At 49.2% G+C, this 23,222-nt stretch overlaps 1 protein-coding gene across 6 annotated transcripts; it reads right to left on the reverse strand.

Annotated features, from left to right (window-relative positions):
* Positions 1–7,520: 7,520 nt before the first annotated feature.
* Positions 7,521–22,357, reverse strand: Calcoco1 (calcium binding and coiled coil domain 1). 6 transcript variants are annotated; one of them, XM_039078406.2, is made up of 16 exons: positions 22,178–22,335; positions 19,632–19,811; positions 19,274–19,376; positions 18,334–18,524; positions 16,680–16,838; positions 16,199–16,347; positions 14,361–14,451; positions 12,038–12,193; positions 11,610–11,864; positions 11,128–11,253; positions 10,681–10,776; positions 10,254–10,362; positions 9,896–10,095; positions 9,405–9,511; positions 9,143–9,214; positions 7,521–8,481 (listed from the first exon to the last, which is right to left on the reverse strand). In XM_039078406.2, the coding sequence occupies exons 2-16, from the start codon at positions 19,785–19,787 to the stop codon at positions 8,304–8,306; spliced, it is 2,148 nt and encodes a 715-aa protein (XP_038934334.1). In that variant the 5' UTR covers positions 19,788–19,811; positions 22,178–22,335; the 3' UTR covers positions 7,521–8,303. The 6 variants fall into 6 exon arrangements, with proteins under 6 accessions (XP_038934334.1, XP_063119060.1, XP_038934335.1 ...); XM_063262990.1 differs by having other exon boundaries at positions 22,207–22,224; XM_039078407.2 differs by having other exon boundaries at positions 22,020–22,184.
* Positions 22,358–23,222: the final 865 nt, after the last annotated feature.

Here is a 23,222-nt window from a genome sequence, read left to right on the forward strand (position 1 = left end):
GGCTTTGCGGCAGCTGGGGAGAAAGCAAGGCCAGAGATAGAAAAATGGAAATCAACCAAGAAAATTGAGAACAATGACAGAGAGAGAGAGAGAGAGAGAGAGAGAGAGAGAGAGAGAGAGAGAGAGAGAGAGAGGCAGACAGACCGACAGACCGACAGACAGACAGACAGACAGACAGACAGACAGACAGACAGAAAAAATGTCTCCAAGAATATTAAGAACCAAAATGCTTGGAGGGATTCTGGAAGCAGAGCCATTGATTCAGCCCACACAGAAGTGATGGAGAGAAAAATAGCTAGAAAGACATTGGAGAAACCCTTAGGATAGAGATATGTACAGCTTTCCAAGGCAGGTTTGGGAATCACCAGTAGGACAGTCCTTGTATGTATTTAAGGTCTCCAGAGATCATTCCCTGATACAGACCCGAGTGGAGAGGATCTTGCCGTGGGTCCCATTTCCCCCATGAGAGCACTGCAATTCAGTCATCTTCACGGTAGCCTCTTCCATGTTCCTGGAGTTTTAAAGCTGCTGTGGAAATGCCCTCCTTGAGAGCAATTGGATTTAGTGTGGAAGCATCTTGTTCCGTGTTCCTTGAAATGAACAGGAAAGAGCTATGCAATTTGGGGGGATTTGGGTATTACAGCCTCCCTTGATTGGGCATGAATAACTTGCGATTGTCATTCCTCGGCCTGTGGTAGCCTCAGCCGACACACACCACGTACACCTTATAGTCACTTCTGTGATTTTGTTAAAATGTAGGCTTCTTTAATGGTCTGATCCGTGTCTGCCCTTCTTTGCTGTGTCTACAGGGTCTTTTTGCTCATCAAGTGAGCCAGCGAATGGCCCCGTGGAAGTTTAAACAGAGGGTGGATGACTACCAAGGAGGGATTAGTCCAAGGAATGTCTACACCAAATGGGAGGCTGGGGATTCTTCAGGAGCAGCCTCTGGTTTGGAGGTTCTGTGAGTCTTTTTAAACAGAATGGAGTCTACTCTGCAGCTTTCCTTAATCCTCTCAATCTGCTGAGTGAAGGGACAAAGTGGGAAACGGGGAATTACAAAGCAAGGGCTGTGAACTGGACCCCAACAAGGAGGCTTTATCTGCGTTTGCAGGGCTTAGATCCAGCAATGTCTTACTGAGGTCAGGTGATTAGGAAGTATGTCCTATCTGGGCTACAGGAGTGCATAAGAATGCAACCTGAGAGGTTGGGGATTTAGCTCAGTGGTAGAGCGCTTGCCTAGCAAGCGCAAGGCCCTGGGGTTTGGTCCCCAGCTCCGAAAAATAGAAAAAAAAAAAAAGAAAAGAAAAAAGAATGCAATCTGAGAGAAGTGTGGTGACACATACCTAGAAGCCTAGTTAGTGCTTGAAAGGCTGAGGCAGGGGGATTTCAAAGTCATCTAGAGCACCACAGAGTGAGTGCCAGGCCAGCCTGCATGTGTGTTTTTGTGAGTGTGTGCACACGTGTCTGTTCCTGTGTGTATGTGTGTGGGTGTTTACATGCATTGCATTTCATGTGTGTGTGGTGTGTGTGCTCGTGTATGTTCATGTGTGTGGTGTATGTGTGCATGTGTGTTCATGTATGTGTGTGAGTGTGTGGATCCATGTATTTACTGAGATCTGTCTAAAATATAAAACTGTAACAAGCAAAGAAAATGAAGCTTTTTGCACTCCAGGCATTTGTCTTCCTGCTAGGGGAGACATTAGGTGTCGGGGGCGAATCAGAATCTGGACAGTCTGGGCTTCAGGAATTGGGGCGTTACTAGAACTTGTTTCTACCAGTGTGGGAAATTTCCACAGTTACGGGTAGGAGGAAAAGCAAAGAGGAAAAGGGGTGGAAATGTAGGAAACAGGGAGAACATGTTTCCTAAATGTAGGGTTGTAGGGCCAGTTCTGATCTGTAAGCCAGGAAAACACCATTACATGTGCGTGTACTTGTGCTTGTGTGCATATGTGTTCATGTGTGTACACACATGTGTGTTCCTGCGTGTGTGTGAGTGTGAGTTCATGCATGTATGTGTACATAAGTATGTGGGTGAATGCATGTGTGTTCATGTGTGTACACACATGTGTGTTCCTGTGTGTGCGCCAGTGAGTTCATGCATGTATGTATATATGAGTGTATGCACGAGTACATGTGTATTCATGCATATGTATTCATGTGTGTGTAGTCTGTGTTCATGTTTATGTGGTGAATGTGTGCATGTAAATACATGTATGTGTGTGATGTATGTTCTCGTGTGTGTGTGTGTGTGTGTGTGTGTGTGTGTGTGTGTATTATGGTATTTGGGATGTGTAAGACATTCATACCATTGGGCAGCCCTCCAACACTACTCCTTTGTGCTTCCTTTATTTTGATATAGGTCTTCACTAAATTATTTCACAATCTTCTTGCCTCAGTCAGATTTCTGAGTAGCTAGGATTACTGTGTGTGCCACCACAGTTTAGCTAAAACTCACCTTTGTGAATTAAGACATTTTTGGTCTTGCCTGAGTAACAAGAGGAAAAAAGAAAAGTCTCAGTGACCAGAAGAACCTTGGAGACAGCACATCATGGATGGAAATCTGCACTGATTGTAGGGGTTGGGATAATGTGGCTCAGGGGTACATCAAGACTGAAGTCTTCCAGCTTAGGATGAAGCTCAGTTGTCCAGTATGCAAGAAACCCTGATTTTTATCTATAGTACTACATAAAACGTGAGGACTTCAGTCCTCAGGGAGGCAGAGACAAGAGTATTTGCAAGCACAAAGACCTGAATTTGAATCCCTAGCCCCAAGTAAAAGGCTGTGCATGCCTATGCATGCATGAATGAAAACAGGCAAATCTGGAGAGCTCACTGGTTAGCCAGCCTCACCAACATAGTGTATGGGTCAGTGAGAGACCCTGTTTCAAGGCAACAAGTTGGCAGTTGGCAGTTGATAAGGACACCTTGCATCCTGCTCTGGGGCCTCAATACACACAAAATGGGCACACACACACACACACACACACACACACACACACGAAAGAAAGAAAGAAAGAAAGAAAGAAAGAAGGAAGGAAGGAAGGAAAGAAAGAAAGAAAGAAAGAAAGAAAGAAAGAAAGAGGAAGAAGAAAACAAAGAACAAAAGAAAGACTGTAGTCTTGGGAATTCCATGTATTTGTCTTCCCGCTAAGAAAGATGATGATAATTTGGGGACACAGGGAAGTCCAACCATGTCCTGACTGTAAGGGTCCTATTTTGTCAGTGAATAGTTTTTCTTTTCTTTTTCTTTCTTTCTTTTTTTTTTTTTTTTTCTTTTCCGGAGCTGAGGACCAAACCCAGGGCCCTGCGCTTGCTAGGCAAGTGCTCTACCACTGAGCTAAATCCCCAACCCTGAAGGGTCCTATTTTGTAATGGATCTTAGGCTAGTGCTGCACAGAAGAAACTTAGCTGTGGTCGTATACACAATGTAACATTTCCTAATGGCCTCATTTAAAAAGTAAAGATAATCCAGAGTAATATTTGTTTATCCACTCCAGCTATGATCCCCAGACATGAATGATTACAGCTGTGGTTTGAATGTGTCCTCCTAAAATGTATCAGTTCAGCCTGAAATCAATGTAACATTTTGAGACATTAATAATTTTAAAGTATCAGAGTCTTTGAGATCTGTTATATACTCACACACACACAGCATGTCCGTGTGGACTGGCTATAGTTCAAACATTCAGTAATGTAGTAATTGTGGCTCCTGGCTTCCCTAGTGAACAGAGCAGGACTTTAAATCACTCCAGCTTTTAGGCTTGGTGGTGCCTATAGTCCTAGCTCCTAGAGAGAGTTGAGGCAGGAGGATTACTTGATCTCAGGAGTCTAAGGCCAGCCTGGCTAAACATAGCCAGACCCTATCTCAAAGAAAATTAGTTCCACACCCTGTTGGCAGGAGACTCTCTGATGTTGGAATTCTAAACATTTTGATTTCTACTCCTTTGGGTTTTTTTTTGTTTTGTTTTGTTTTTCTTTCTTGCTTTTTGTTGTTGTTTGTTTGTTTGTTTGTTTGTTTGTTTTTTGGCTTTCTGGCTGTCCTGGAACTCACTATATAGGCCTCAAACCCAGAGATATGCCTGACTCTGCCTCTGCCTCCCAAGTGCTGAGATTAAAGGTGTGAGACTCCACTGCCCAGCTCCTGTTTTTTCTCATACTTCAGTTCGGAGGCCTTTGTTTATCTTATCACATTAAAATTTCATGTATTCTATATGTATATACGTGTGTGCGTGTGCCATGGTGCAGTTCTGGATGTCAGAGGACATCTTACTGGAGTCCGTTCCCTTCCTTCAACTGTGTGACTCCTCAGGGTCGTTCAGGCATGGCAGCAAGTGCTTTAAATTGCTGAGTCATTTTGCTGGCGGTCTGGATATATTCCCAGTCCCCACAGGTCAGAGCTCTGTACCTATTGCAGGGGCTGTGAAGCCAGCAATGCAGCCACTGCCACCCTAGGGCCATCTGTCTCAGCAGTCTGTGTCCCGGCTGTTAGTCCAGTGGCTTCCAGTGGTCATTTTCCTGGCCTTGGTGTTGATCCTTCTTCTGCTGGATCTTCCCTTTCCCACATTTCCTGAGTAGCTTCTTATCTCTCTCTGGTTCTTTCCCATCATCTCCATCACTGTACACTCACCTCTCCCTTCCAGGTTGACATTTTCCATTCTGTTCCTGACCGTCTGGCTTTCATTTTATGCAAGTTCCCCCCACCTTCTTCTTTTTTAACCACCATGGGAATTGAACCTGGGTCCACTGGAAGAGCAGCCATTCAGGAAAACCACTCATACACATTTGAGAGAGAGGGAGAGATGAATGGAGGGAGGGGAAGAGAGAGTGGGAGGGGGAGGGGGAGGAGGAAGGGGACGGGGGAGAGGGAGAGGGACAGAGAGATGTGGTGGCATATGCCTTTAATCCCAGCACTTGAGAGACAGAGGCAGGAGGTTCTGTGAGTTTGAGGCCAGTCTGGTCTACAGAGCAAGTCCCCCAAAACAGTCAGGGCTACACAGAGAAACCTGGTCTTGAAAAAAATCTGAAAAAAAAAAAAAGAAAACAAAAGGAAAGGGAACTGGTTTGTAAGTTCAGTGTGATGCTCACTTTATTCTTTATATATTATTTTGTATTTATGAAGTCGTTTTCCTCCCCCCAAGACAATATTTTACAATGTCGAGGAATCAACCTCTGTGCCAGTTTCTTTATTAGATTTTGGAGCCACAGGGTGTACGCCTTCATGTTCCTTCCAGAGAGATGAAAACCTTGTACACATGATAACGAGCTTTGGTTTGTGTGCAGTGCTGGTTTGACCAGGGCTTGCCCAGGCAAAGTCTGCACTACTGGGTTCTCTGTACCAAGCCCCTTCGTTGCCCACTTCCTCTTTTCTTCAAAGATGGGGTCTCACTTTGCAGTTATGCTAGCCTGGACCTCGCAAATGTCATCACACCTAACCAGCCCTTGGCCTTTTGAAACAGGATTTGAAATTGTCTATTTCCCAGCTACTGGGGTTCCAGGCATGTGCAGCTGGCAGAGTGAGCGTTTATGAAAATGCCATACATGCTCTATCTCCTTGTTCAGCACCCTGAGAATTCAGGTGGGTTTGAAAGCACCCTTTGGGTGGATAGAAAAGCAGCTGCTCAGAGTCGCTCGAAAACTGCACGCTTCTGGTAAATGGTTCTGTTCTACTGTAGCACTAGGTTTTCCAGGGCAGGATGGGAGGTGGAAAAGCACACTGGGAACAGCTAGTGAAGAAGACCCTGCCCTGGCACCCCAGGCCATCCACACTTCAAGTTCCTGTAGATAGGGGGGCAGCCACAAGGTACTCAGTGGGGACTGGGCTCATCGTTTGAGGACAAATACTGACAGGAGTGTTGGCTGCCACTTCACCTGACTCTGCCTTTCACTCCAGGACCTTCGGTTCTCTCAGCTTCTGCACAGATACCACAAAGCGAAGATAAGGACACATCCATTTCAGAACGGAGATGTGACAGGGTGAGTTCCAAACACCACACAATATGTAGGCTCAGAACTGGATCTGAAGGCCAGCCGTCCCCCTCCCTGCTCCAAGCACCTGCAGAAGTCCCAGTGTGAACACACATACAGGGCACAGGAAGAGACACATGGATCCAAATTAAAACGGAGCCGGAGCCGTGGAAGAGCTTGGTGTCAAGTTAGGGGGTGGAGGAGGGGTTGCTTCTTGGAGGAAGATGCTTGGACCTGCTGTGGGAGGGTGAATCAGGACGAAGCTGAGGAGATGGCAAAGGTTGAGAAGGGCCCATGCCTGGGAGAGGAGGAACAAAGCCCACAGTGTGGTCCTCACCAGAGCCTCTAAGTACCAATGGCCTGGTTTGGTTGGCAATGTGGCTTTTGTGTGAGATGGAGGGCTGAGGGAGCAGGTGCCTTGCCCTGGAATCCCTGTTTCTCCCTTTGCTCTAGGGGGAACGAACCTCCAGGAAGCCAGAAAGTATCGGTCCCAGATTCTTCCCTCCCAACCTCCCCCAGTCATAAATCACAAGTGATTTCATTAAATGCACCTCCTGCTGGGGATGTTGGCTCATAATTCCTCTCTGATTAACCCCCACTACCCCGGCAAGTTTATAGGCCAAGAGAGGGAGGGGGAGAGGGGAGGGGAAAAGGAGGGATGGGGGGAGCCCTGGGCGGGTGATGGATGCCTCTGTCAGCCCAGCTCGTATTTATTAATAGTCTTAATACGGGAAGCAATAAAGGAAGAGAGGGATTCTATTAATTAAATCATTGTTATAATTAACTTTCATTAAAGGAGGATCAATAAAGAGAGGTTGAGATGGAGAGAGGAGAGAGATCCATTATCTCCAATTTCCTTGGAAAGGATTCAGGGAATGAGATGGGGTTGCTAGGAGACAGACGTGAGGGAAGGAGGAGGGATGTAAGATGTCATCCAGGTGCAGTAGGAAGGGGTGGTGGTGGATGGGTTAGTTTCAGGTGAAGACAGGGATTGTGGGGGTGGTCCAGTAGTGAATCTGAAGGGTTGCAAGGTGCTGAGGAGGGTGTTTTGGGACAGAGAATGAGAGCTATAGGTGTACGCCTGCCAGGGCACAGAGCATTGGTGAGCACACAGGTCCTTAATATATGCTCTATGCTGCTGTGGATGTCTATGTCACCCAGACAACTGGTTGGGACAGATGGCTGTGTTGCTCTGACTGTAGAGTCAGGAGTGTATGGGGCTGTGCGGGATATAAACAAGGGTAGTAGGGAGCTTAGAGCACACCTCACTTGGCAGAACCCAAAGGTATGTGCTCTTGGTGGGAGTAGGGTGGAGCAAGGAGGGCCATGGAAGCTGATGGTCCCTGCATGTCCCTTCCCATCCCACCAGCAGTCTGCTCCTTCCTTAAAAGTGTGCTCCAGGCCAGCTGTGGCCTCAGGTGGCTGGCACACCAGAGGCCTGGTACCTACCTATTACCCCCTCCCTCCCTTGCCCCCTCCCTCCCAATGGGACTAGGAATTTGAAGCCCTTCTTTTCTGTAGCAATGCCTCTTGATAAGAAAATGTCATGACAACAGTTACACATATCATATAAATATATTTGTCCAAACTACAAATAAGAGGGGAGTTTAAGGGAGAGAGGAAGTTCTTATTGCTGTGGGGGCCTGGAGAGGGTGAGGGGCTGGGAAATGGGGACACCTGGGATCCCTTGTCCCCCTATCCCTCACAGAAGGCACAAATACATTTTCTTTTCTGCTTGAGGACTTCGGTGTGGGGTGGCAGGAGATGGTATAGGAACCCTTAAAAATACAAAAGAATCTTTCAAACTTATGGCCTAAGGTTGTGGGAAAGACTGGAGTTGGGAGTCAGAAAGAACCAGGGTAGGTCTTTCCTCATCAGGAAAGACCTGATGAGGTCATGAAGCCCATGCTGCTGCCTCCATGCAGGCCCCAGAGAAAACTTGAATAATAAACAAAGTCTGAACAAGAGAGGGGAGGGTACCCCAGGAGTTGGCTTTGGGGCATCAGAAGGAGTGGTGTGTGTATGTGTGTGTGTATACACACTTGAGCTATCAGTAAATAATTCTACTCCCACAAGGGAAAAGCCATCTCCATCCCGGCTCCTCTGAACTATTTTTCAGAGAGTAAACTCAGTCACTGGGTTTCCAAGACAGATTGCTGCCTGGAACAAAGAGATCAGGATGGAGACAGAGTTGTAAGGCTTGGGATGAAAGCGGGATGCAGGCATGGTCTGTAGAAACAGAACGTTATAAAGCCTGGTGTGATTAAAAAAAAAGGTATGAGACCAAACTGCATAACTGTCTGTGTGTACGTGTGTCTACATACGAGGGAAGGGTGAGATCACTCAAAGGTGAAAGGGTCCTGGGTGCTGAAAAAGAAATGTCCATCCATGTGGTCCTCCAGGGCATCCTTGTCACTCTCAGCAGGGAAGCGCTCCTTACAGATAGGACACTCCTTCCAGGCAGGGATGGCTGGGACCCCAGTGCTGGCCTCTGACAGAGAACTCACTGCAAAGCCACTAAAAAGAGGTGAGGAAAGACAGACAGGGTCAGGGTTCTCTGCTGCCTTTATTCTTATTTCTAATAGAGGGTCTCACCACAGTGCCCAGCTTCTGCAGTGTCCTTGACCTAGGGACCTCAGGGAATGAGACCCATGTGGTTCCTGTGTCTAATGTGCCATCCTGGTCATTCTCTGTTCAAGCCTGGCCTATGGTATTCTTCTGCTCCAGATGCCCGTGTCCTCTCTTCACAAGCCGCATCCCTGCTGGTGTCTATGGTATGGAACCCATCCCCCAGTCTCCGCTCTCCTCCCTCTGTCTCCGTCTGCTGCCTAATGAGGCTGAAAACGAGTCTGACATTGCTCTTCATTTTCCTGCTCTAGCAGAGAGACGACAGCATTGGCCCTTTCTGCCCCTGGCCCACTCACTCCAGGCAGAGGTGGGGGCCAGGTGAAGATGCTCCTTTCTCTGAGGCTCTGCCTGGCTGGCTGACTAGGACTAAAGAGCCACGCACCACCTGGTGCCTGCCCACACTTCAGGTTCTCCTCCCAGAGTTTCCCAGGAAGTCAGGGAGGGCAACATCTTTAGCACAGCCAGACAGATGCTCTGGGTGGCGTCTCTCTCAGTCTCCATCCCTGAGGCTTTGGTCACCTTCTTCCTCCCTGAAGACCTAGGTACCTACCTGGTGGTTGGGGAGGGGGAAGGGGCAGGAGAGAGGGGAAGCAGGGCAATTTGGGCTCCACGGAAGATGAAGCTAGAACAACACAGAAGCCAGTCAAAGGCAGGGAGAGAGAACATGAAGCCACCTGGGGTTTGTGGAGGTAGCCAACATTCCTGTCAACACACTGGTACCTTCTCTTGGCTGAGCCAAGAAGGGGGACTTGGGAGCAAGGCAAGGTGGCTGCTTGGGTACTGCCCTCCTCCCCTCTTTGTGCTGCCCTCACCTGGCCACATCATAGAAGGTACTGCCGAGCTCAGGAAGCAGAAGGTTGGCTTCCTCACCACCACTCTGCACAGCTGCCATCAAGACTGACTTCTCATCTTCAGCCTCCTGAGAAGGAAGAGATGGGGAGGACTGAGATGGGTCTGAGGTGGGGAAGTAGAAGGTAAGGGTGGAGGAGCTAAGGCTGGTCCCGGGCAGCAGAGTGGCAGGAAGAGAGAAGCAGAACAGAGCTTTCCCAGGGACGGTGAGGTAGGGCAGGGAGAGGGGGACAGGACGGGGGCTGGGAGCATCTGGGCTATTGCACTGGCCTGGGTTTTAGGTGAGACAAGATTTCACTGTGTAGTCTGAGCGTGAGTCTGAAGGCCTGAATCACACCTAGCTAGGCCTGCCTCCTCCAGCCCAGAGTATGTGCTATGTGGTACAGGCTTTCTCCGTGGTTCAAGTGTGACCCTACCACTGCTTACTACTTCCACATGGGCTCTCAGTACTCACTGAGTCTGAGCTGCTGGCCTCCCCTGGCCCTGAGAGCTGGGGAGCAATGGGTGCTGGCTGGTTGATAACAACAAGAGAAGAAGACTCCCGAGGTCCAGGAGGAGAGGAGCTTGTGTTTCCACGCTCACACAAGCCGTAGGAGGGGAGCCTCATGTCTTCTGGGGACTCATCCTCCGAGTCTGTCAGAGCTGCAGGGCAGCCTATGAGAGGGAAGACAGATAGAGAAGGAAGATCAGCCATGGGAATCTGAGGAGACCGACCGTTCCAGCTACAGAGGGCCCAGGGAACGGGAAGGGTCAGCTTCAAAGAGCATCAGAGAGGGGGAGGGAAGAGCTGCCCCAAGACTGGGGGCACAGACTCAGCCCAGCAGTGGCTTCCTCATCCTCTGTGGCAGCGTCTTCGTTCCACTTCTCATCTGCCACCTTTTCCAGGCGGGCCTCCAGTTTCCTCATGTACTCCAGCAGCTCCTGCAGTTGGGTAGAACAAGCAGGTCCTGAAGTCTGCAGACACCAGCCTTGCTGCTTGCTGGGCCTTCACTTGGTGGAGTCCTACGAGGCTGGCCCCTGACGGGTAGTTCTCTCTCCTCTACCCTGTGCCTCGTTCCCTTCTGGTGCTCCTCCCCTGCACAAAGTCAGTTTCTAAGAAGGGTCAGGGCCCTCTTTCAGCCTTTGTGTCCTCAAAAAGACACTGGTCTCTGATCCAAGATTTTACCAAGATGATACAGAATTTTGAGCCCCCAAGCTTTGGCATCCAGGGTCGCACCTATGGCAACAGGTGACTCTCACCTGTTTCTCTGTCTGCAACTGCTCCTTCTCCTTCTGAAGTACTCGGAGGGCTGACCGCAGCTCTGTGAGCTCCCGCTTACTCTCTGATAACTGCACCTGAGGGAAAAAGGTAATGGAACCTGGAGCCTGCAGCTATGTCCTTTCTTGCTCCATACCCAATGTTTCTTCCACAAGGCCCTTGTCTTGGCCCCAGGGCCTCAGGCCAAAGTCCTAACCTCTATCTCTCAAATGTGGCCCTAGCTAACTACCTTATGCTGGGGTGAAGAGGCTCTGCAATACAGAAAGCCACCCTGTACTCTGGTGTCTCATCCCGCCAGGCCCAGAGGTGCACGTTCAAATCCACAGAGCTGTGAAGTAGGCAGTCAGCACACAGTACTCAGAGTCGAGAGGCAGTGGGCACTAGTACATCAGGACATGGGTCTAAACCCAAGCAGGTAGGTGCCTCACCAGGCTAGAATCCTTTTCTCGGGCCAGCTCGGTCTTGAACATGTGGCTCTGGCTCCTCTCCTCCTGCACTGTCTTCTCCAGTCGGAGGATCTCTGCACTTAGCTTCAGGATCTTATCCTTCTCAGCCTAGAGATGTGAGGGGAGATGGGAGGGAGGAGGCGAAGTGGCAAGGGAGCCATGAAAACAGCATCACCCTCACTGGATCTTTCTTTTATGTCTGGGGGACCAACTTGTTTCTGACCAATTCCCTCACTTCCGAGCCGCTTGAGAGTGGGGATCACTACCATGACAGCACGTGTCCCTATACCAAGGATGGTAACTAGGGATGTTGGTGATCAGAACCGGGACTTGTTGGGGCCGGTTCATGCCTGGAAAGCAAAGTGTGCACCTCTCCTTAAGTCCCTAGGATCTCACCCACTCTTCTCTCCTCCCAGAGCACCAACTTACAGTTCGGAATCCCAGACAGGGAGGGTCACCTCTACCTCCATGCTCTGCAGCAGCCCTGTCCGCTCCTTGCTCCATTGGCATTTTTCCTCCTTCATGTGCAGGCTGAGCTCAGCCAGTCGGCCATTGACTTCAGCCACCTCCAGTCGGCTGCGGTGTAGCTCAGCTATGGTTCGGTCTCTAGCTCCTGCTGCACTGGCCAACTCCTCCCCAAGAAGGGCCGCTTTCTGTTGGCTTGAGGCTGCAAGTTCCTGGACCCCTCGGAGCTGCTCTTTCAGAGGCTCCAGCTCGGCCTCCAAAGAAGACAGACAATCAGACCCCTCAGGCAACCGCATGTGAGCCAAGGAGCCCTCATCAGGGTCGTGCTGCTCACTTTAGCCAACTTTGCTTCTTCTCTACATTCCCAAATTCATCTAGATTACTTGGAACTCTCACAGCTTCCTACCACCTACAGGCCTTCACTCACCACTTTCTGCTGGGTTTGGCCCAGGGTGTCCTTCATGTGGGCCACCTTGTCCTTCAGTCGCTGGACCTGAGCACCTTGCTCTTCTTGCCGGCCCTTGGCCTCCTGCAGCTCTGTATTTAAGTGGCAGTTCTCCTCTCGCACCGTTTGTAACTCAGCCTGAAGGAAATAGAAAGCAGGTGGAGATCAGGGGTGAGTGTTGGGACAGCCAGGGGCCGGCTGCTGTTCAGCCAGGTGTCTAGAGGGCTGTTTCTTAGATTCAGCACAAGTGGAAGCGCTCACTTCTGTCCTGCCTCCCAGCCTGGGGTCGTAAATTAAGGCAACTCTGCTTTCCCAGTTACTTTTCCTCTAAGTCAAAACAGTCTGGATGGCCCCTAAAGCTGAGACTATTGCACCACTCACCTCCTCTCTTCTCCTCTCCCAAGGCTCTGTCTCTCTGTTCCCTCCCCTGCAGTAGGGTTGTACTATGTAGCTAGTCCAGACTGGCTTTAGCCGTGCAGTTCTCCACCTGCTGCTGTCCCTAATGCTGAGATCACAGGTGCACACCACCGTGCCTAGCCTTTCCTGAGACTTTTGTCATTCATGTCTCCTGTACTGACAGAACTTCTCAGTTCACACTTGGGTGCTATTCTTGGCTGTCTTTTCTCCTCCGCAGTTCATAGAAAAAAGCAACAGCTTTTCCATTCTCCACCCTGGTCACAGCTATCTTCTCTTTTCTATTACTGCCACAGACAGCCATGTTAGTTCGGGCATGGCTGTTCCTGTGGAATGACTGGATGGTGCCATAACCAGTTACTCAGAGAACAGGATCAGGCAGGCAGTGCTTCTCAGTATAACTGGTTTTTGGTTTTCTGTAGACAGGGTTTCTATGTCCTGGAACTTGCTCTGTAGACCAGGCTGGCCTCGACTTACAAAGATCTGCCTGCCTCTGCCTCCCTAGTGGTGGGATTAAAGGTTTGTGCCACCCACCATCACGCAGCTCTCAGTACAGTTCTGTAAGCATGTGTATCTCTACCTGACATTCACCGGCATCTCTCACTGCTGAAGAGAACAGGTTCCACTGCAGATGATCTGCACCCGTCTCAATTCTGCACGAGCTCCCTTGAGCTGCCCCTTGCACCTTTCTTTGTTCTACGTAACCCACACGTTTGTATTCTTCTATATTTTTTAAGATAGGATCTTGCTATATAGACCAGAACCTCAAACTTGTGGCAATTCTCCTGCCTCAGCCTCTCCAGTGCTGGAATTATAGTACCATCACACTTTGCTCAAATTCCCTTCTTCACTGCTGAGCAGTTTTCTAGAGAAGCCCAGGGTTCTGAGAAAGCCATTGAAGGTTCTGCAAATATTTAACTTGAATTCATTCATTTTTTTTGCCTTGTTCAACAATGAACTGCAATCTCAGCTCTGAACTTGCTCTAAATTATTAAAAACTGTTTTAAGAAGTCTGTCAGCACACAAGTGAGTACACTGAAGAGCACCAATCCACTGATGTGTGTGTGCTTTAGGTTAATTCAGAATTAAATGTGTGCACCAATCCACTAATGTGTACCATAGGTTAATTCAGAATTAAATTTCTTTTGTCTTTTCTATCAAATTGAAAAGCAAATCAAAGCTGTAAGGTGGACAGTTTAAAAATGGGTGTCATTTACCACTTACTTGTCCATGACTCAAAGTGTGGTTTAAGGTTTGAATTCCTTCCTTCTTTCCTACCTACTGACATGGTGTCAGCTGAGGCTAGCTTTGAAGTAAAAAATCCTCCGTCAACCTCCTGAGAGCTGGAACAGAGCACCAAGCATACCATCATGCCTGCCTCTTACCTCTTACTTCCTCCTCCTGATAGCCTTTGCATTTGTGTGTGCCTGTGTATGTGTGTGTGTGTGTGCGTGCGTGTGTGCGTGCGCGCATGTGTGTGTGTGCGTGTGTGTGTGTGTGTGTGTGTGTGTGTGTGTGTGTGTGTGTGCTCGAGCGTGCCTGCATGAGCCCGTGTGGAGCAGAAGTTGGTCTTGGGTGTCTTCCACAATTGCTTTACCTGCTAACTGGCTAGACTGGCTGGCAGATCAAGGGCTCCTCTTATGCCAGCATTATTGGTCTTCTCTTAACAGAGGTGCTCTTTCCCACCTTTCTGGACCCTGTGAGACTGCATTGGGCTTCTCTTGGGACGTTATGCTGTGACTGCTTGTGATATGGGTAGGGACTGCACACTGGGGCAGGGGGACACAGGGTCTCCTTTACAGCTAGCCCTCGTGTGTGCCCAGCATTCAGAAGAGACCTGACACTCCCTAGCTGCATAACTGAGAAAGCAAACCCACTTGGAATCTCTTACCTCACTCTGCTCCTTGTCTGCCTGGAATTCCTTCAGCTGCCCCAGGAGTTTCTCTTGTTCCCGTGTCAGGGCCTTCACCATGTCTCTAACCCTGCGGATGAGATGACAGTGTCAGGCGGGATACTCAGACCGCTGGCCCACACTCTTCCAGAGCACATTCGCCAACTGCTTTCCTTTCCTGTTGTGGTGGTGGTGGTGGTGGTGGTTGTCACTTATCGAGGCAGGATTGGTTTCTCTGTGTATCCCTGGCTGTCTTGGAACTCACTCTGTGCCCCAGGCCGACCTCCAACTCAGAGATCCCCCTGCCTCTGCCCCCGGAGTGCTGGGATTGAAGGCGTGTGACACTGCGTCAGGCTTCTTTCCTTTTTGAGCACAGGATGTCCTACCAGTGGCCCCCGTTTCCACTCAATTACAAGATGAGATCTAACCTTTCTGTGACAGTGGGCAGTCACTATCGACCAAAGTGGCAGACGCAGAGGAGGCTGCAGGCAAGTGTGTGCAGGGATGTGCATGGAGCTCGAGAAAACCTTATCTAACAGACACTGACATTTGAATTTCTTTTGTCTGATCGTCGGGCACCAAATCCTGTAACAACAGGTGGTAGGCAGGCTAGACGAGGCATGTGACACATAGTCTGACAACACGGACATCTTACATGACCCGGGCCAAGCCCAGTACAGTATGGAGCAACCCCTTGGATCACCTTGCTTTCTACCCTGAGACGCCGGTAAAACATCTCTTTTTCTTGCAAAGATTTCTGTAGTTTAAGATTATATCTTCCTGTCTCTGTTTTCCCAACAGAAAGATCTTGGCTCTGTACAACAGACACAGAAGTGATAGATGTTTGTTACTGAAAGAAGCTGGGCCAAGAGTGGCTCTCTCTGAAATTCCTTAATGTCACTCTCAGTGTTGAGATTCTGTGATTTAGCCAGGCATGGTGGTACAGGCCTTTAGTCCCAGCATTTGGGAGGAAGGGGCAGGAGGATCTCTGTGAGTTTGAGGCTAGTCTGATCTATACAGTGAGTTCCAGGGTAGCCAGAGGTTCTGTTTAAAAAACAAAAACAAAAGATTCCTGTGATTTATACCTTTTCTTAAGGGAGAGATTTTCTTGTACTCTTGGATCACCAGCTCCAATATTTCTGTCTCTTTTTTTTTATAGTGCTGGGACTGAAGCTAGGTAGGGCCTTATACACACTCAAAAGTGATCCTACCACTGAGCTATGACACTGAGCATTCCCAATAGCAAAAAAAGAACCTAATGCTTTTCCTGTGCTTTATTTTTTTTTTCTTTTTTCTTTTTTTCGGAGCTGGGGACCGAACCCAGGGCCTTGTGCTTGCTAGGCAATCGCTCTACCACTGAGCTAAATCCCCAACCCCTTTTCCTGTGCTTTAAATACATACATACATACATACATACATGTGTGTATGTATATATATATATATGTATATACACACATATATGTATGTATGTATATATCTCCTTATTTATGTGACTATACATCACGAACGACTCTATGTTTCTTTCTAGACTCGAGTGATGCTTTTGACTCAGCTGCTTTTTATCTTGCATTGAGTGTTCTATCCAATCTCTTCTAGATATTTCATCTCCAGCTCTGCTTAGCTTCCACCACACAATAATAAACAGCAACTGACCTTCCTGAAGGCCTAGAACAGCATCATAGAGACGTATGAGAGCTGGCGGTAGGAAATCCCTAGTCACCAGAATACCCTGTACGCGACCGTGAAGGGCCAGATAGCAGGTACACCCGTCTGAAGCAGGGAGTGGAGTGGAGGCCTTGGGGAGCAGAGGCCACCCTCAGGCCGGGGAGATTCCCTACCTGTCCAGCTCCACCTCCTTCATCAGCACTTTGTCACTCATGGTCTGGATGTCATCCTCTAACTCCAGGATACGGGCCACATGCTCTCCCTGTTGCTGGCTCAGGATGTCCCTTTCTTCTGAGAGCTCCCCATGGGACCGGGAGAGACCCTGGAATCAAGGTTCCACCAAGAAAGACAGAGGGTCAGGGCAGACTCGGGCTTAACATTCATGCTCCGCCTCTGTCCTGCCACCTTCCTTGGAAAAGCTGAGTGGAGGGCTGTTGTCTGGGATGTGGCATTATGCCAGTGTTCCTGGGTGCAGAGAACTGGGTCTTATTACAAACTGGGATGCACCATGCTCTTATCATCCGAAGTTTAGTCTCACCTGTTACCCTCAAGCCTATTTCCTTGATACAAGGACCATCTTAAAACTCCACTGACATCTTTCCTTTCTCCTCTTGCTGGGTCTAGGCCCCACCCCATACCGGCTCTGACTCCCACCTTGTATTGCTCGGTGAGCTCTGAATGCTCCTGTCTGGCCGTGGCCAGAGCTGCTTCCAGCTCCTGCACTCGGCTCCTCAGCTCTGTCACCTGATCCTCCAACTGCAGCTTCAGCTGCATCAGGTCATTCCGCTCCTGCTGGCTCTCATCCAGCTGGTTCTACAAGGGCAGGAGAAGGGGGAGAGTGTGTGCGCGCGTGAGGCACTATTTCAGATGCACCTTGGGGTAGAGAAACAGAGTCAGCATGGCCCAGCTCTTAACTGCCAGCCCTCAATCACCTTTCAGCCCAGGCCTGGCTCCTTCCTCTGTCAGGGCACAGTGACAAGGGGCCTCCTCTAAGTTTACTCTATCTCTGAGTCAGACAGATTTCAGTAAATCTGCGATACAGTTTTAACAAGCCAAAGCACTAAGCTCCTCGTCTGTGAGGCTTAAATGAGAGTACACAATGTAAAAACAGAACGCTGGGTAGCAGCCTGTGCTCTTTCTCAGGTGTGAACAGATTCCTTTTGTGGTGCTCCACGTATTTATGAGGAGAGCAGGGGCTTGTCCACATCTCTGAGGAACTACAACTTTCACCTTCCAAGCAGCCTTCCTCCCATCTGGAGAATGAGTGGACTGCCTCCCGTCCATCCCTGTCCCTCGACTTCTCTTAGGCTCTCTCTGTCGTAGCCGACTTCGCTCCCGAGACTCTTCTCTGGCCCAGTGACATTTATATGAGGCACATGTTTTAAGTTTGAATTTTCTAGTACCCACTTTAATAAGAAGTCTGTGAGGGCCAGAGAAACAGCTCAGCAGTCAAGTTGCTCTTGGAGAGGACCAGAGGTTTAGTTCCCCACAGCTACATCAAGTGTCTCACACCACCCCTAACTCCCTCCAGAGGTTTCTACCCTGGTCTCTGCATCCACACGTGTACACACACCTGGGTGGGGAAAGGTAACTGAGGGAGGGACTGCAGTTCAAAGCACCATGGCTGGGCCAGCAAGATGGCTCGTTAGACAATGATACTTGTTACCAAGCCTGGAAACATGAGCTTGATCCCTGGATCCTTGAAACCTATGCAGCAGGATGAGAGAACCGACTCCTACCAGTGGGTCTCTGACTCCACATGTGTTACATGTGCACTCACGTATATACATATATACGTGTACCCAGATAAACACATCTAAATAAATAAATGTTGAAATACTAAGTGTTTGAAATCCAGTATGTTTTCTTTCTTGTGATTGTACCTCAACCTGGATTAGCCATACCTATAGCGCCAAAGAGCTGTGTGTAGTCAGCACCTTTGGTGCTGAATGGGACAGTTCAGAGCCCTGCTGCACCCACATTAGAAGCAGATCTCAGCCTCCCTTCCTCCCGTGTTCCTTGAGGGGGTTTTCCTCCATCCTGTGGATCTCCTGTAGGACTTAGGGCAGGCAGGGGCCCTCTCAGAAGGCTGGCTCAGTTCTAGAATGTCAGTTACACTGGCCTATGATGGCTTGCTTTCCTGTTCTGTGTCTGTCTATGTAAAAGCTTTTGAGAGCAGACCTCTGGTGCTCCCAGTGAAGTCCTCATTTGAGGTGACAGAGGAGGGGAAGTGAAGCAAGGAGGGGACTCTTGCAATGCTGTCCTTGGTGTCCCTGGCCCAGGAACAAGTCTGCTATTCTTTTCTTACCTGAAGCACGGTGGCCTTAGGGACAACCAACAGGATGTCAGAGCCTCCATCAGCCTCCTCCAGGGTCACCAGCTCATCCATGGGCCTTGGCTCTCGGAACTGGAATGGGGGGCTCTGCCCACACACCCGGCCCTGGCGGTTCACATACCGGAACTGGTAGAGTTGGGCTCCTGGTTTGGGCAGGTAGCTGGCTGTGGGAAGAATAGCCCAGAAACCCAGTATGATTCTGGCTCTCAAGTGCTAGCAGGTCCCTGTTCCTATTAGGGGAGGAAAAGTGTTACCCGTGTTACCTACTGTCCACTCCCCTGCGGCTGGTCCTTGGCATATGCTTCTTCCTCCTTCCCTCCTGGCCACCTGCTTTATTCACGCTTGGTCCTCCTCATCACACTGACGCTAGCTGCCACACATTGAGTGCCGGCACGCGCCACGCACTGCGTGACTAGCCTTTCCCAGATCATTTAGAAATTCCTGCACTGTTCCTATAAGCTGGGACCCTGTTCTAACTCACCTGCTCAATGTCAAACAGCTTGTAAATCAGGGAGCTGAGATTTGTCCAGGTCTCTCAGACTGCTATTACCACACACTTTTCCTTGTCCCATACTGGGAGTCCCTCTTTTGCTGTCCATCTTTCTGTAGTGTCCTCTAAGTCCCCAATGCTGACCCTACAATAATCTGCTGAACTGTTGGATGCCGTCTCACAAAGTCTTTTTCCCCCCTTTTGAAGACAGGGTCTGCCATGTTGCCTAGGCCAGCATTGATAGCCTGGATTCAAGTTATCTTCCAGCCCTAGCCTCCTTGAGATGACACTTGGAGTAGCGTTAGACCTGGCAGTAAAGAGTTCTATGCGTTCACTTTTTATGGTCCTTAGCCCACCACCATCCCCCAAACCACCATCATCCCCCAACCACCACTTGCTTGGGTCCTCCATCTTTCTCTATACCTTGGAATTGGACACTGGCGTGGGTGGGGGAGCCATCCGTTGTAGTTTCTGGCACTGAAGACCACACAAATGTGTGATAATCCCGAACACAGGCAGCTTCCACCTGAGAGAGCAAGGCACGATGGCAGAGTTATGAACACACGGTACCAAGGGCGCTAAGAGTCAGGTGAGGCTGGAGGGCGGTATACTATCAGGAGAGAGAGGGGCAAAGATAGAGAGGTGAACTCTGTACCATACGGACGGCAGCCCCGTGTCATCTTTCTCCCTATCGACCTGAGAATCTAAGGACCTCGTCCCTCCTCATATTTTAACCAACCTGTGTCCCGTAAGTTTGAACCAGAAGAGGGTCTAGGGATACCTTAAAAATGCCAATCCAGTCGCTGGCGCTGGGCGTGGTGCCCGGAGGCAGAGTGTAGTGACATTCCACCTTGGTGTTGGGGACGTAGGTCCGGGCCACGTTCAGGAAGCTGACTCCACCCCGGGATGGTGCCCGGCTTAGTGATGATTCTTCCATCGTGTCCTCAAGATGCCGGATGCCCTAGGAAAGAAAGGGTTGATAGACTTAAGTCTTTCCACTGCTTCCTTCCCTTGGCCCGAGTGCACCTACTCATGGTCCCTGTCACTACACAGGTTCCCAGACCCTAAGGTTGTGGGAATTTTTAATTCCTGGGGCGTAGGTGTCGCCTTTCGAGTCAACTTCCTACCCTGTCGGGGTTGTACCCTCTTTGGTTTACGGGCCCCTCCCTCGCTTGTGTAATTTCTAATCCTTTTCATTGCCCCACTGACCCAGTATCTCGGTCTCTGCCCATCTCTGTCTCTCCCTTTCATCTCTCAACATCCTTGGGAATCCCAGATTCTCTCAGTTTCCCCATGCGATCCCCTCTACCCTCTGGCTCTAGAACTCAAAATCCAATGGAAGTGTGGGCCTCTCAGTTTGAGCAGGCCTCCCTTACACATGCCTAAGCTTGCTGAACCTACTCTACCCGGGTAAGAGTTCCAAAACAATAACTCATCACTGGTGATGATGATGATGAGTCTCCAGAGGGGGGATATGGTTTGGGGGCCAACAAGCTAATCCCGGCTGCTCTGCTCTCGCTGCACCTATGTGTGAATTGTTTATCCCAGTTAACCCTAGGGAAGCAGAAGGAGGCACACTCTGGCTTTCCTCCAAGAACTAGAGAAGGAGAGAGAGGATAATAGGATAGACAGGTTCTGTCCCTCAGCTTCTATTCCAGGAAATCAAAAATTGTGGAGGTGGTAGTTCAAGGGTGGAGTGAAATATTCCGCAGGAAGGTGGTGGTGTGGAGAGATGGAATGTGGGGGCTTGGAGCCAGGAAAGCCCCACCCTTAGGCAGGGAACAGGTTGGAAACAGGGTAAGAGGCCCTGAGAAGGGGAAATGTGCATCAGTGTTGAGAAAAGGCAGAGAGTTCAACAAGGAACATTTTTTCCCCCACATCTTGCCAGGAGCAGAGCTAGAAACCTAGTGATCTGTTTGAGTGCTAAGCCAGCCCTATTAACCTGTCTCCATTCTTGTTGGCTCCCCTTAGCCTCAATTCTAAGGGTCCAAATCCTGCCCTATGCTTGGGTTAGTGGCAGAAGATACAGAGATAAAATGGAGTTAGCTAGGGAGAATTAATTGGAAAATAGATAATAATAATAATAATAATAATAATAATAATAATAACAACAACAACAATCAAGAGTTCTGGGGGGTTGGATATCTGGGGGGATAAAAGGTGCCTGCCACCAACTCACATGGTGGGAGGAGAAAACTGACTTCCCCAAGTTGTGCTCTGACTTCTGTACACCTACCTACCTTGTGCGCACCCACACACAGAAATTAAAAAAAATAATCAAAACAGTACTACTCAGAGATGAATAAGAACAAAGTATGATGTACATGTTTGAGATGTCATAATGAAACTCACTGTATATTAACTCAAAAAAAAAAAAAATACACTTCAATCCAGAGCCGAGAGGCAGCCCTCTTCCCTCTAGCCCACACATCTGCTTCCTGTGTCAGCTGCAGCAGCCGATGTGTCCAATCAGCCATCACCACTCGACATATGCACGCCCCCAAACATCACAAACCCACACCAGGCTGAGGCAGTGGGGGAGGAACTTTAAAAGAAATTAGACACTCCGTGGAGATGGAAAGATGGGCCAGCAATGCAATAGGAAACAATTTCTCCGTCGAAAAGAGACTGGACTGGAGCTATTATTTCAATGTATTATTTCTATCTCTGAAAAATCCCCCATTACAGCTACTCCGTGTTTTCTTCAAATATAACTCTCCTTAGGGTAGAGTGAGATCTGTCTCCAAAGTTCTAACGTTGAGAACCCCGAACCTCTCCTTCCCCACAAAGAAAATCCGTAACAGCTGCAGACATTCTCCAGAACTGAAAGACCTGGGCACCTAAAGTGTATGTGGTCAGATGCTGATGTTCAAATGTTCTCTGTGTGTGTGTGTGAGAGAGAGAGTGTGTGTGTCCTCTTCACTGTAGGGCCCTCAGTGTTTTAGCGTTCCACAAGTTGGAAGTTTCCCCCTCAGGGATTCAGCGTAGTAAAGGCCTTCGGATCTTTGGTTTTGGGTGAGAGAGAGAAGGTCTGTGAGGGCAAAGACTTGCCTGGAGAAGATTAAGCAAATATTTCAGTCCCTTCAAGCTTCCATAAACGGATCGAGCTTTACAAGAAAGTGAGGACAACGCGGGCTACCCCCAGAAGGCCCCCTTGAAACCAACAAACCCGAAACGTGAAGGAGGCTTCCTCAGCGCGTAAAGTATTAAAACCTAAACGCTCCTACCGTCCTCTTCTACAGTTCTCTCGGATTAGCCTTTCGCAGGCTGAGCAGAGGGCTGACCATCCCCGCGTAAGCCCACCCTCAGTTAGGCCAAGTTTCTTACCCCACAGACGGATCAGCTGTTCCCCTCACCTTTCACCAACAACAAAAACAGCACTCCGACTACTGGAGGGGAGGGGAAGAGTGACGCCAGACCTTCTGGGGCCTGTGGTTTTTCTGTAATCCGACGCCGCTCAATTTTCTGCCTCTAGAACTACACCTCCCAGGAGGCTGTGCAAGAGGGGCGGGAAAGAGGGCGGGGGCGGTGGTGGACTCAGCGTCGCATCCCGGGAGTTGTAGTTCTCACTTCCTTGGCAGTCCAGGAGGGTGTGGCTTCCAAAGGACTTCACGGCCCATGATTCCTCAAGAAAGGGCATGCTGATTTAGTGGTGGCTGCTGGTTCGTAGCATGCTTAGTGGGAGAGTTGATGGCTTTAACGCGTTCTGCACAGCTCTTTTCGGTGGGGCGGAACGCTTCCAGCACAGCCTTCTTGTTCGCCTTTACAAGATAGGTCGTAGTGTTATCTCTACTTACAAAAGAAGAAACTTGCTTAAGGAACCCTCTAGTGTCAGGGCTATGAAACTGTAAAACTCTGCCAGGCCTGTTCCAAGCTATGAGCTACAGTCACCATGTTGTGGGTTGGGAAACTCTCAGTGGTGGTAGTGGTTACTTATTTTTAGCTTGCTCCGACTTCAGGGTTGACAGATCTTGTAAAAAAAGTCTCAGAGCTTACTGTTTGGTTCCAGCTTGAGAAGATTTCCATGCCAAGGAATCCGATAACACACACACACACACACACACACACACACACACACACACACACATTGTTGCAAGTGCTCCCACTGGAGTGTTTTCTGCGGCTAGGATTAGGGTACATTGCTTGAAGTGGTGGCCTGGCTGTGGAATGAGAAGCATGTGGTTGAAAAGAAAGCTTGGCAGGACCTGCCACAGCTCACAACAAGCTACTTAGAGACGTTTATTTGCCCAAGCCTTTTAACTGGCTTAAATTAATTAACAACTTGTATTGTTGCTATAGGGTTTTTTTTGTTGTTGTTTTTTTTTTTTTTAATAGGTGAAAGATTCACACTGTTCCCACATCCCAAGTCACT

The sequence above is a fragment of the Rattus norvegicus genome, chromosome 7, assembly GCF_036323735.1.
Source record: "Rattus norvegicus strain BN/NHsdMcwi chromosome 7, GRCr8, whole genome shotgun sequence".
NCBI lineage: Eukaryota > Metazoa > Chordata > Mammalia > Rodentia > Muridae > Rattus > Rattus norvegicus.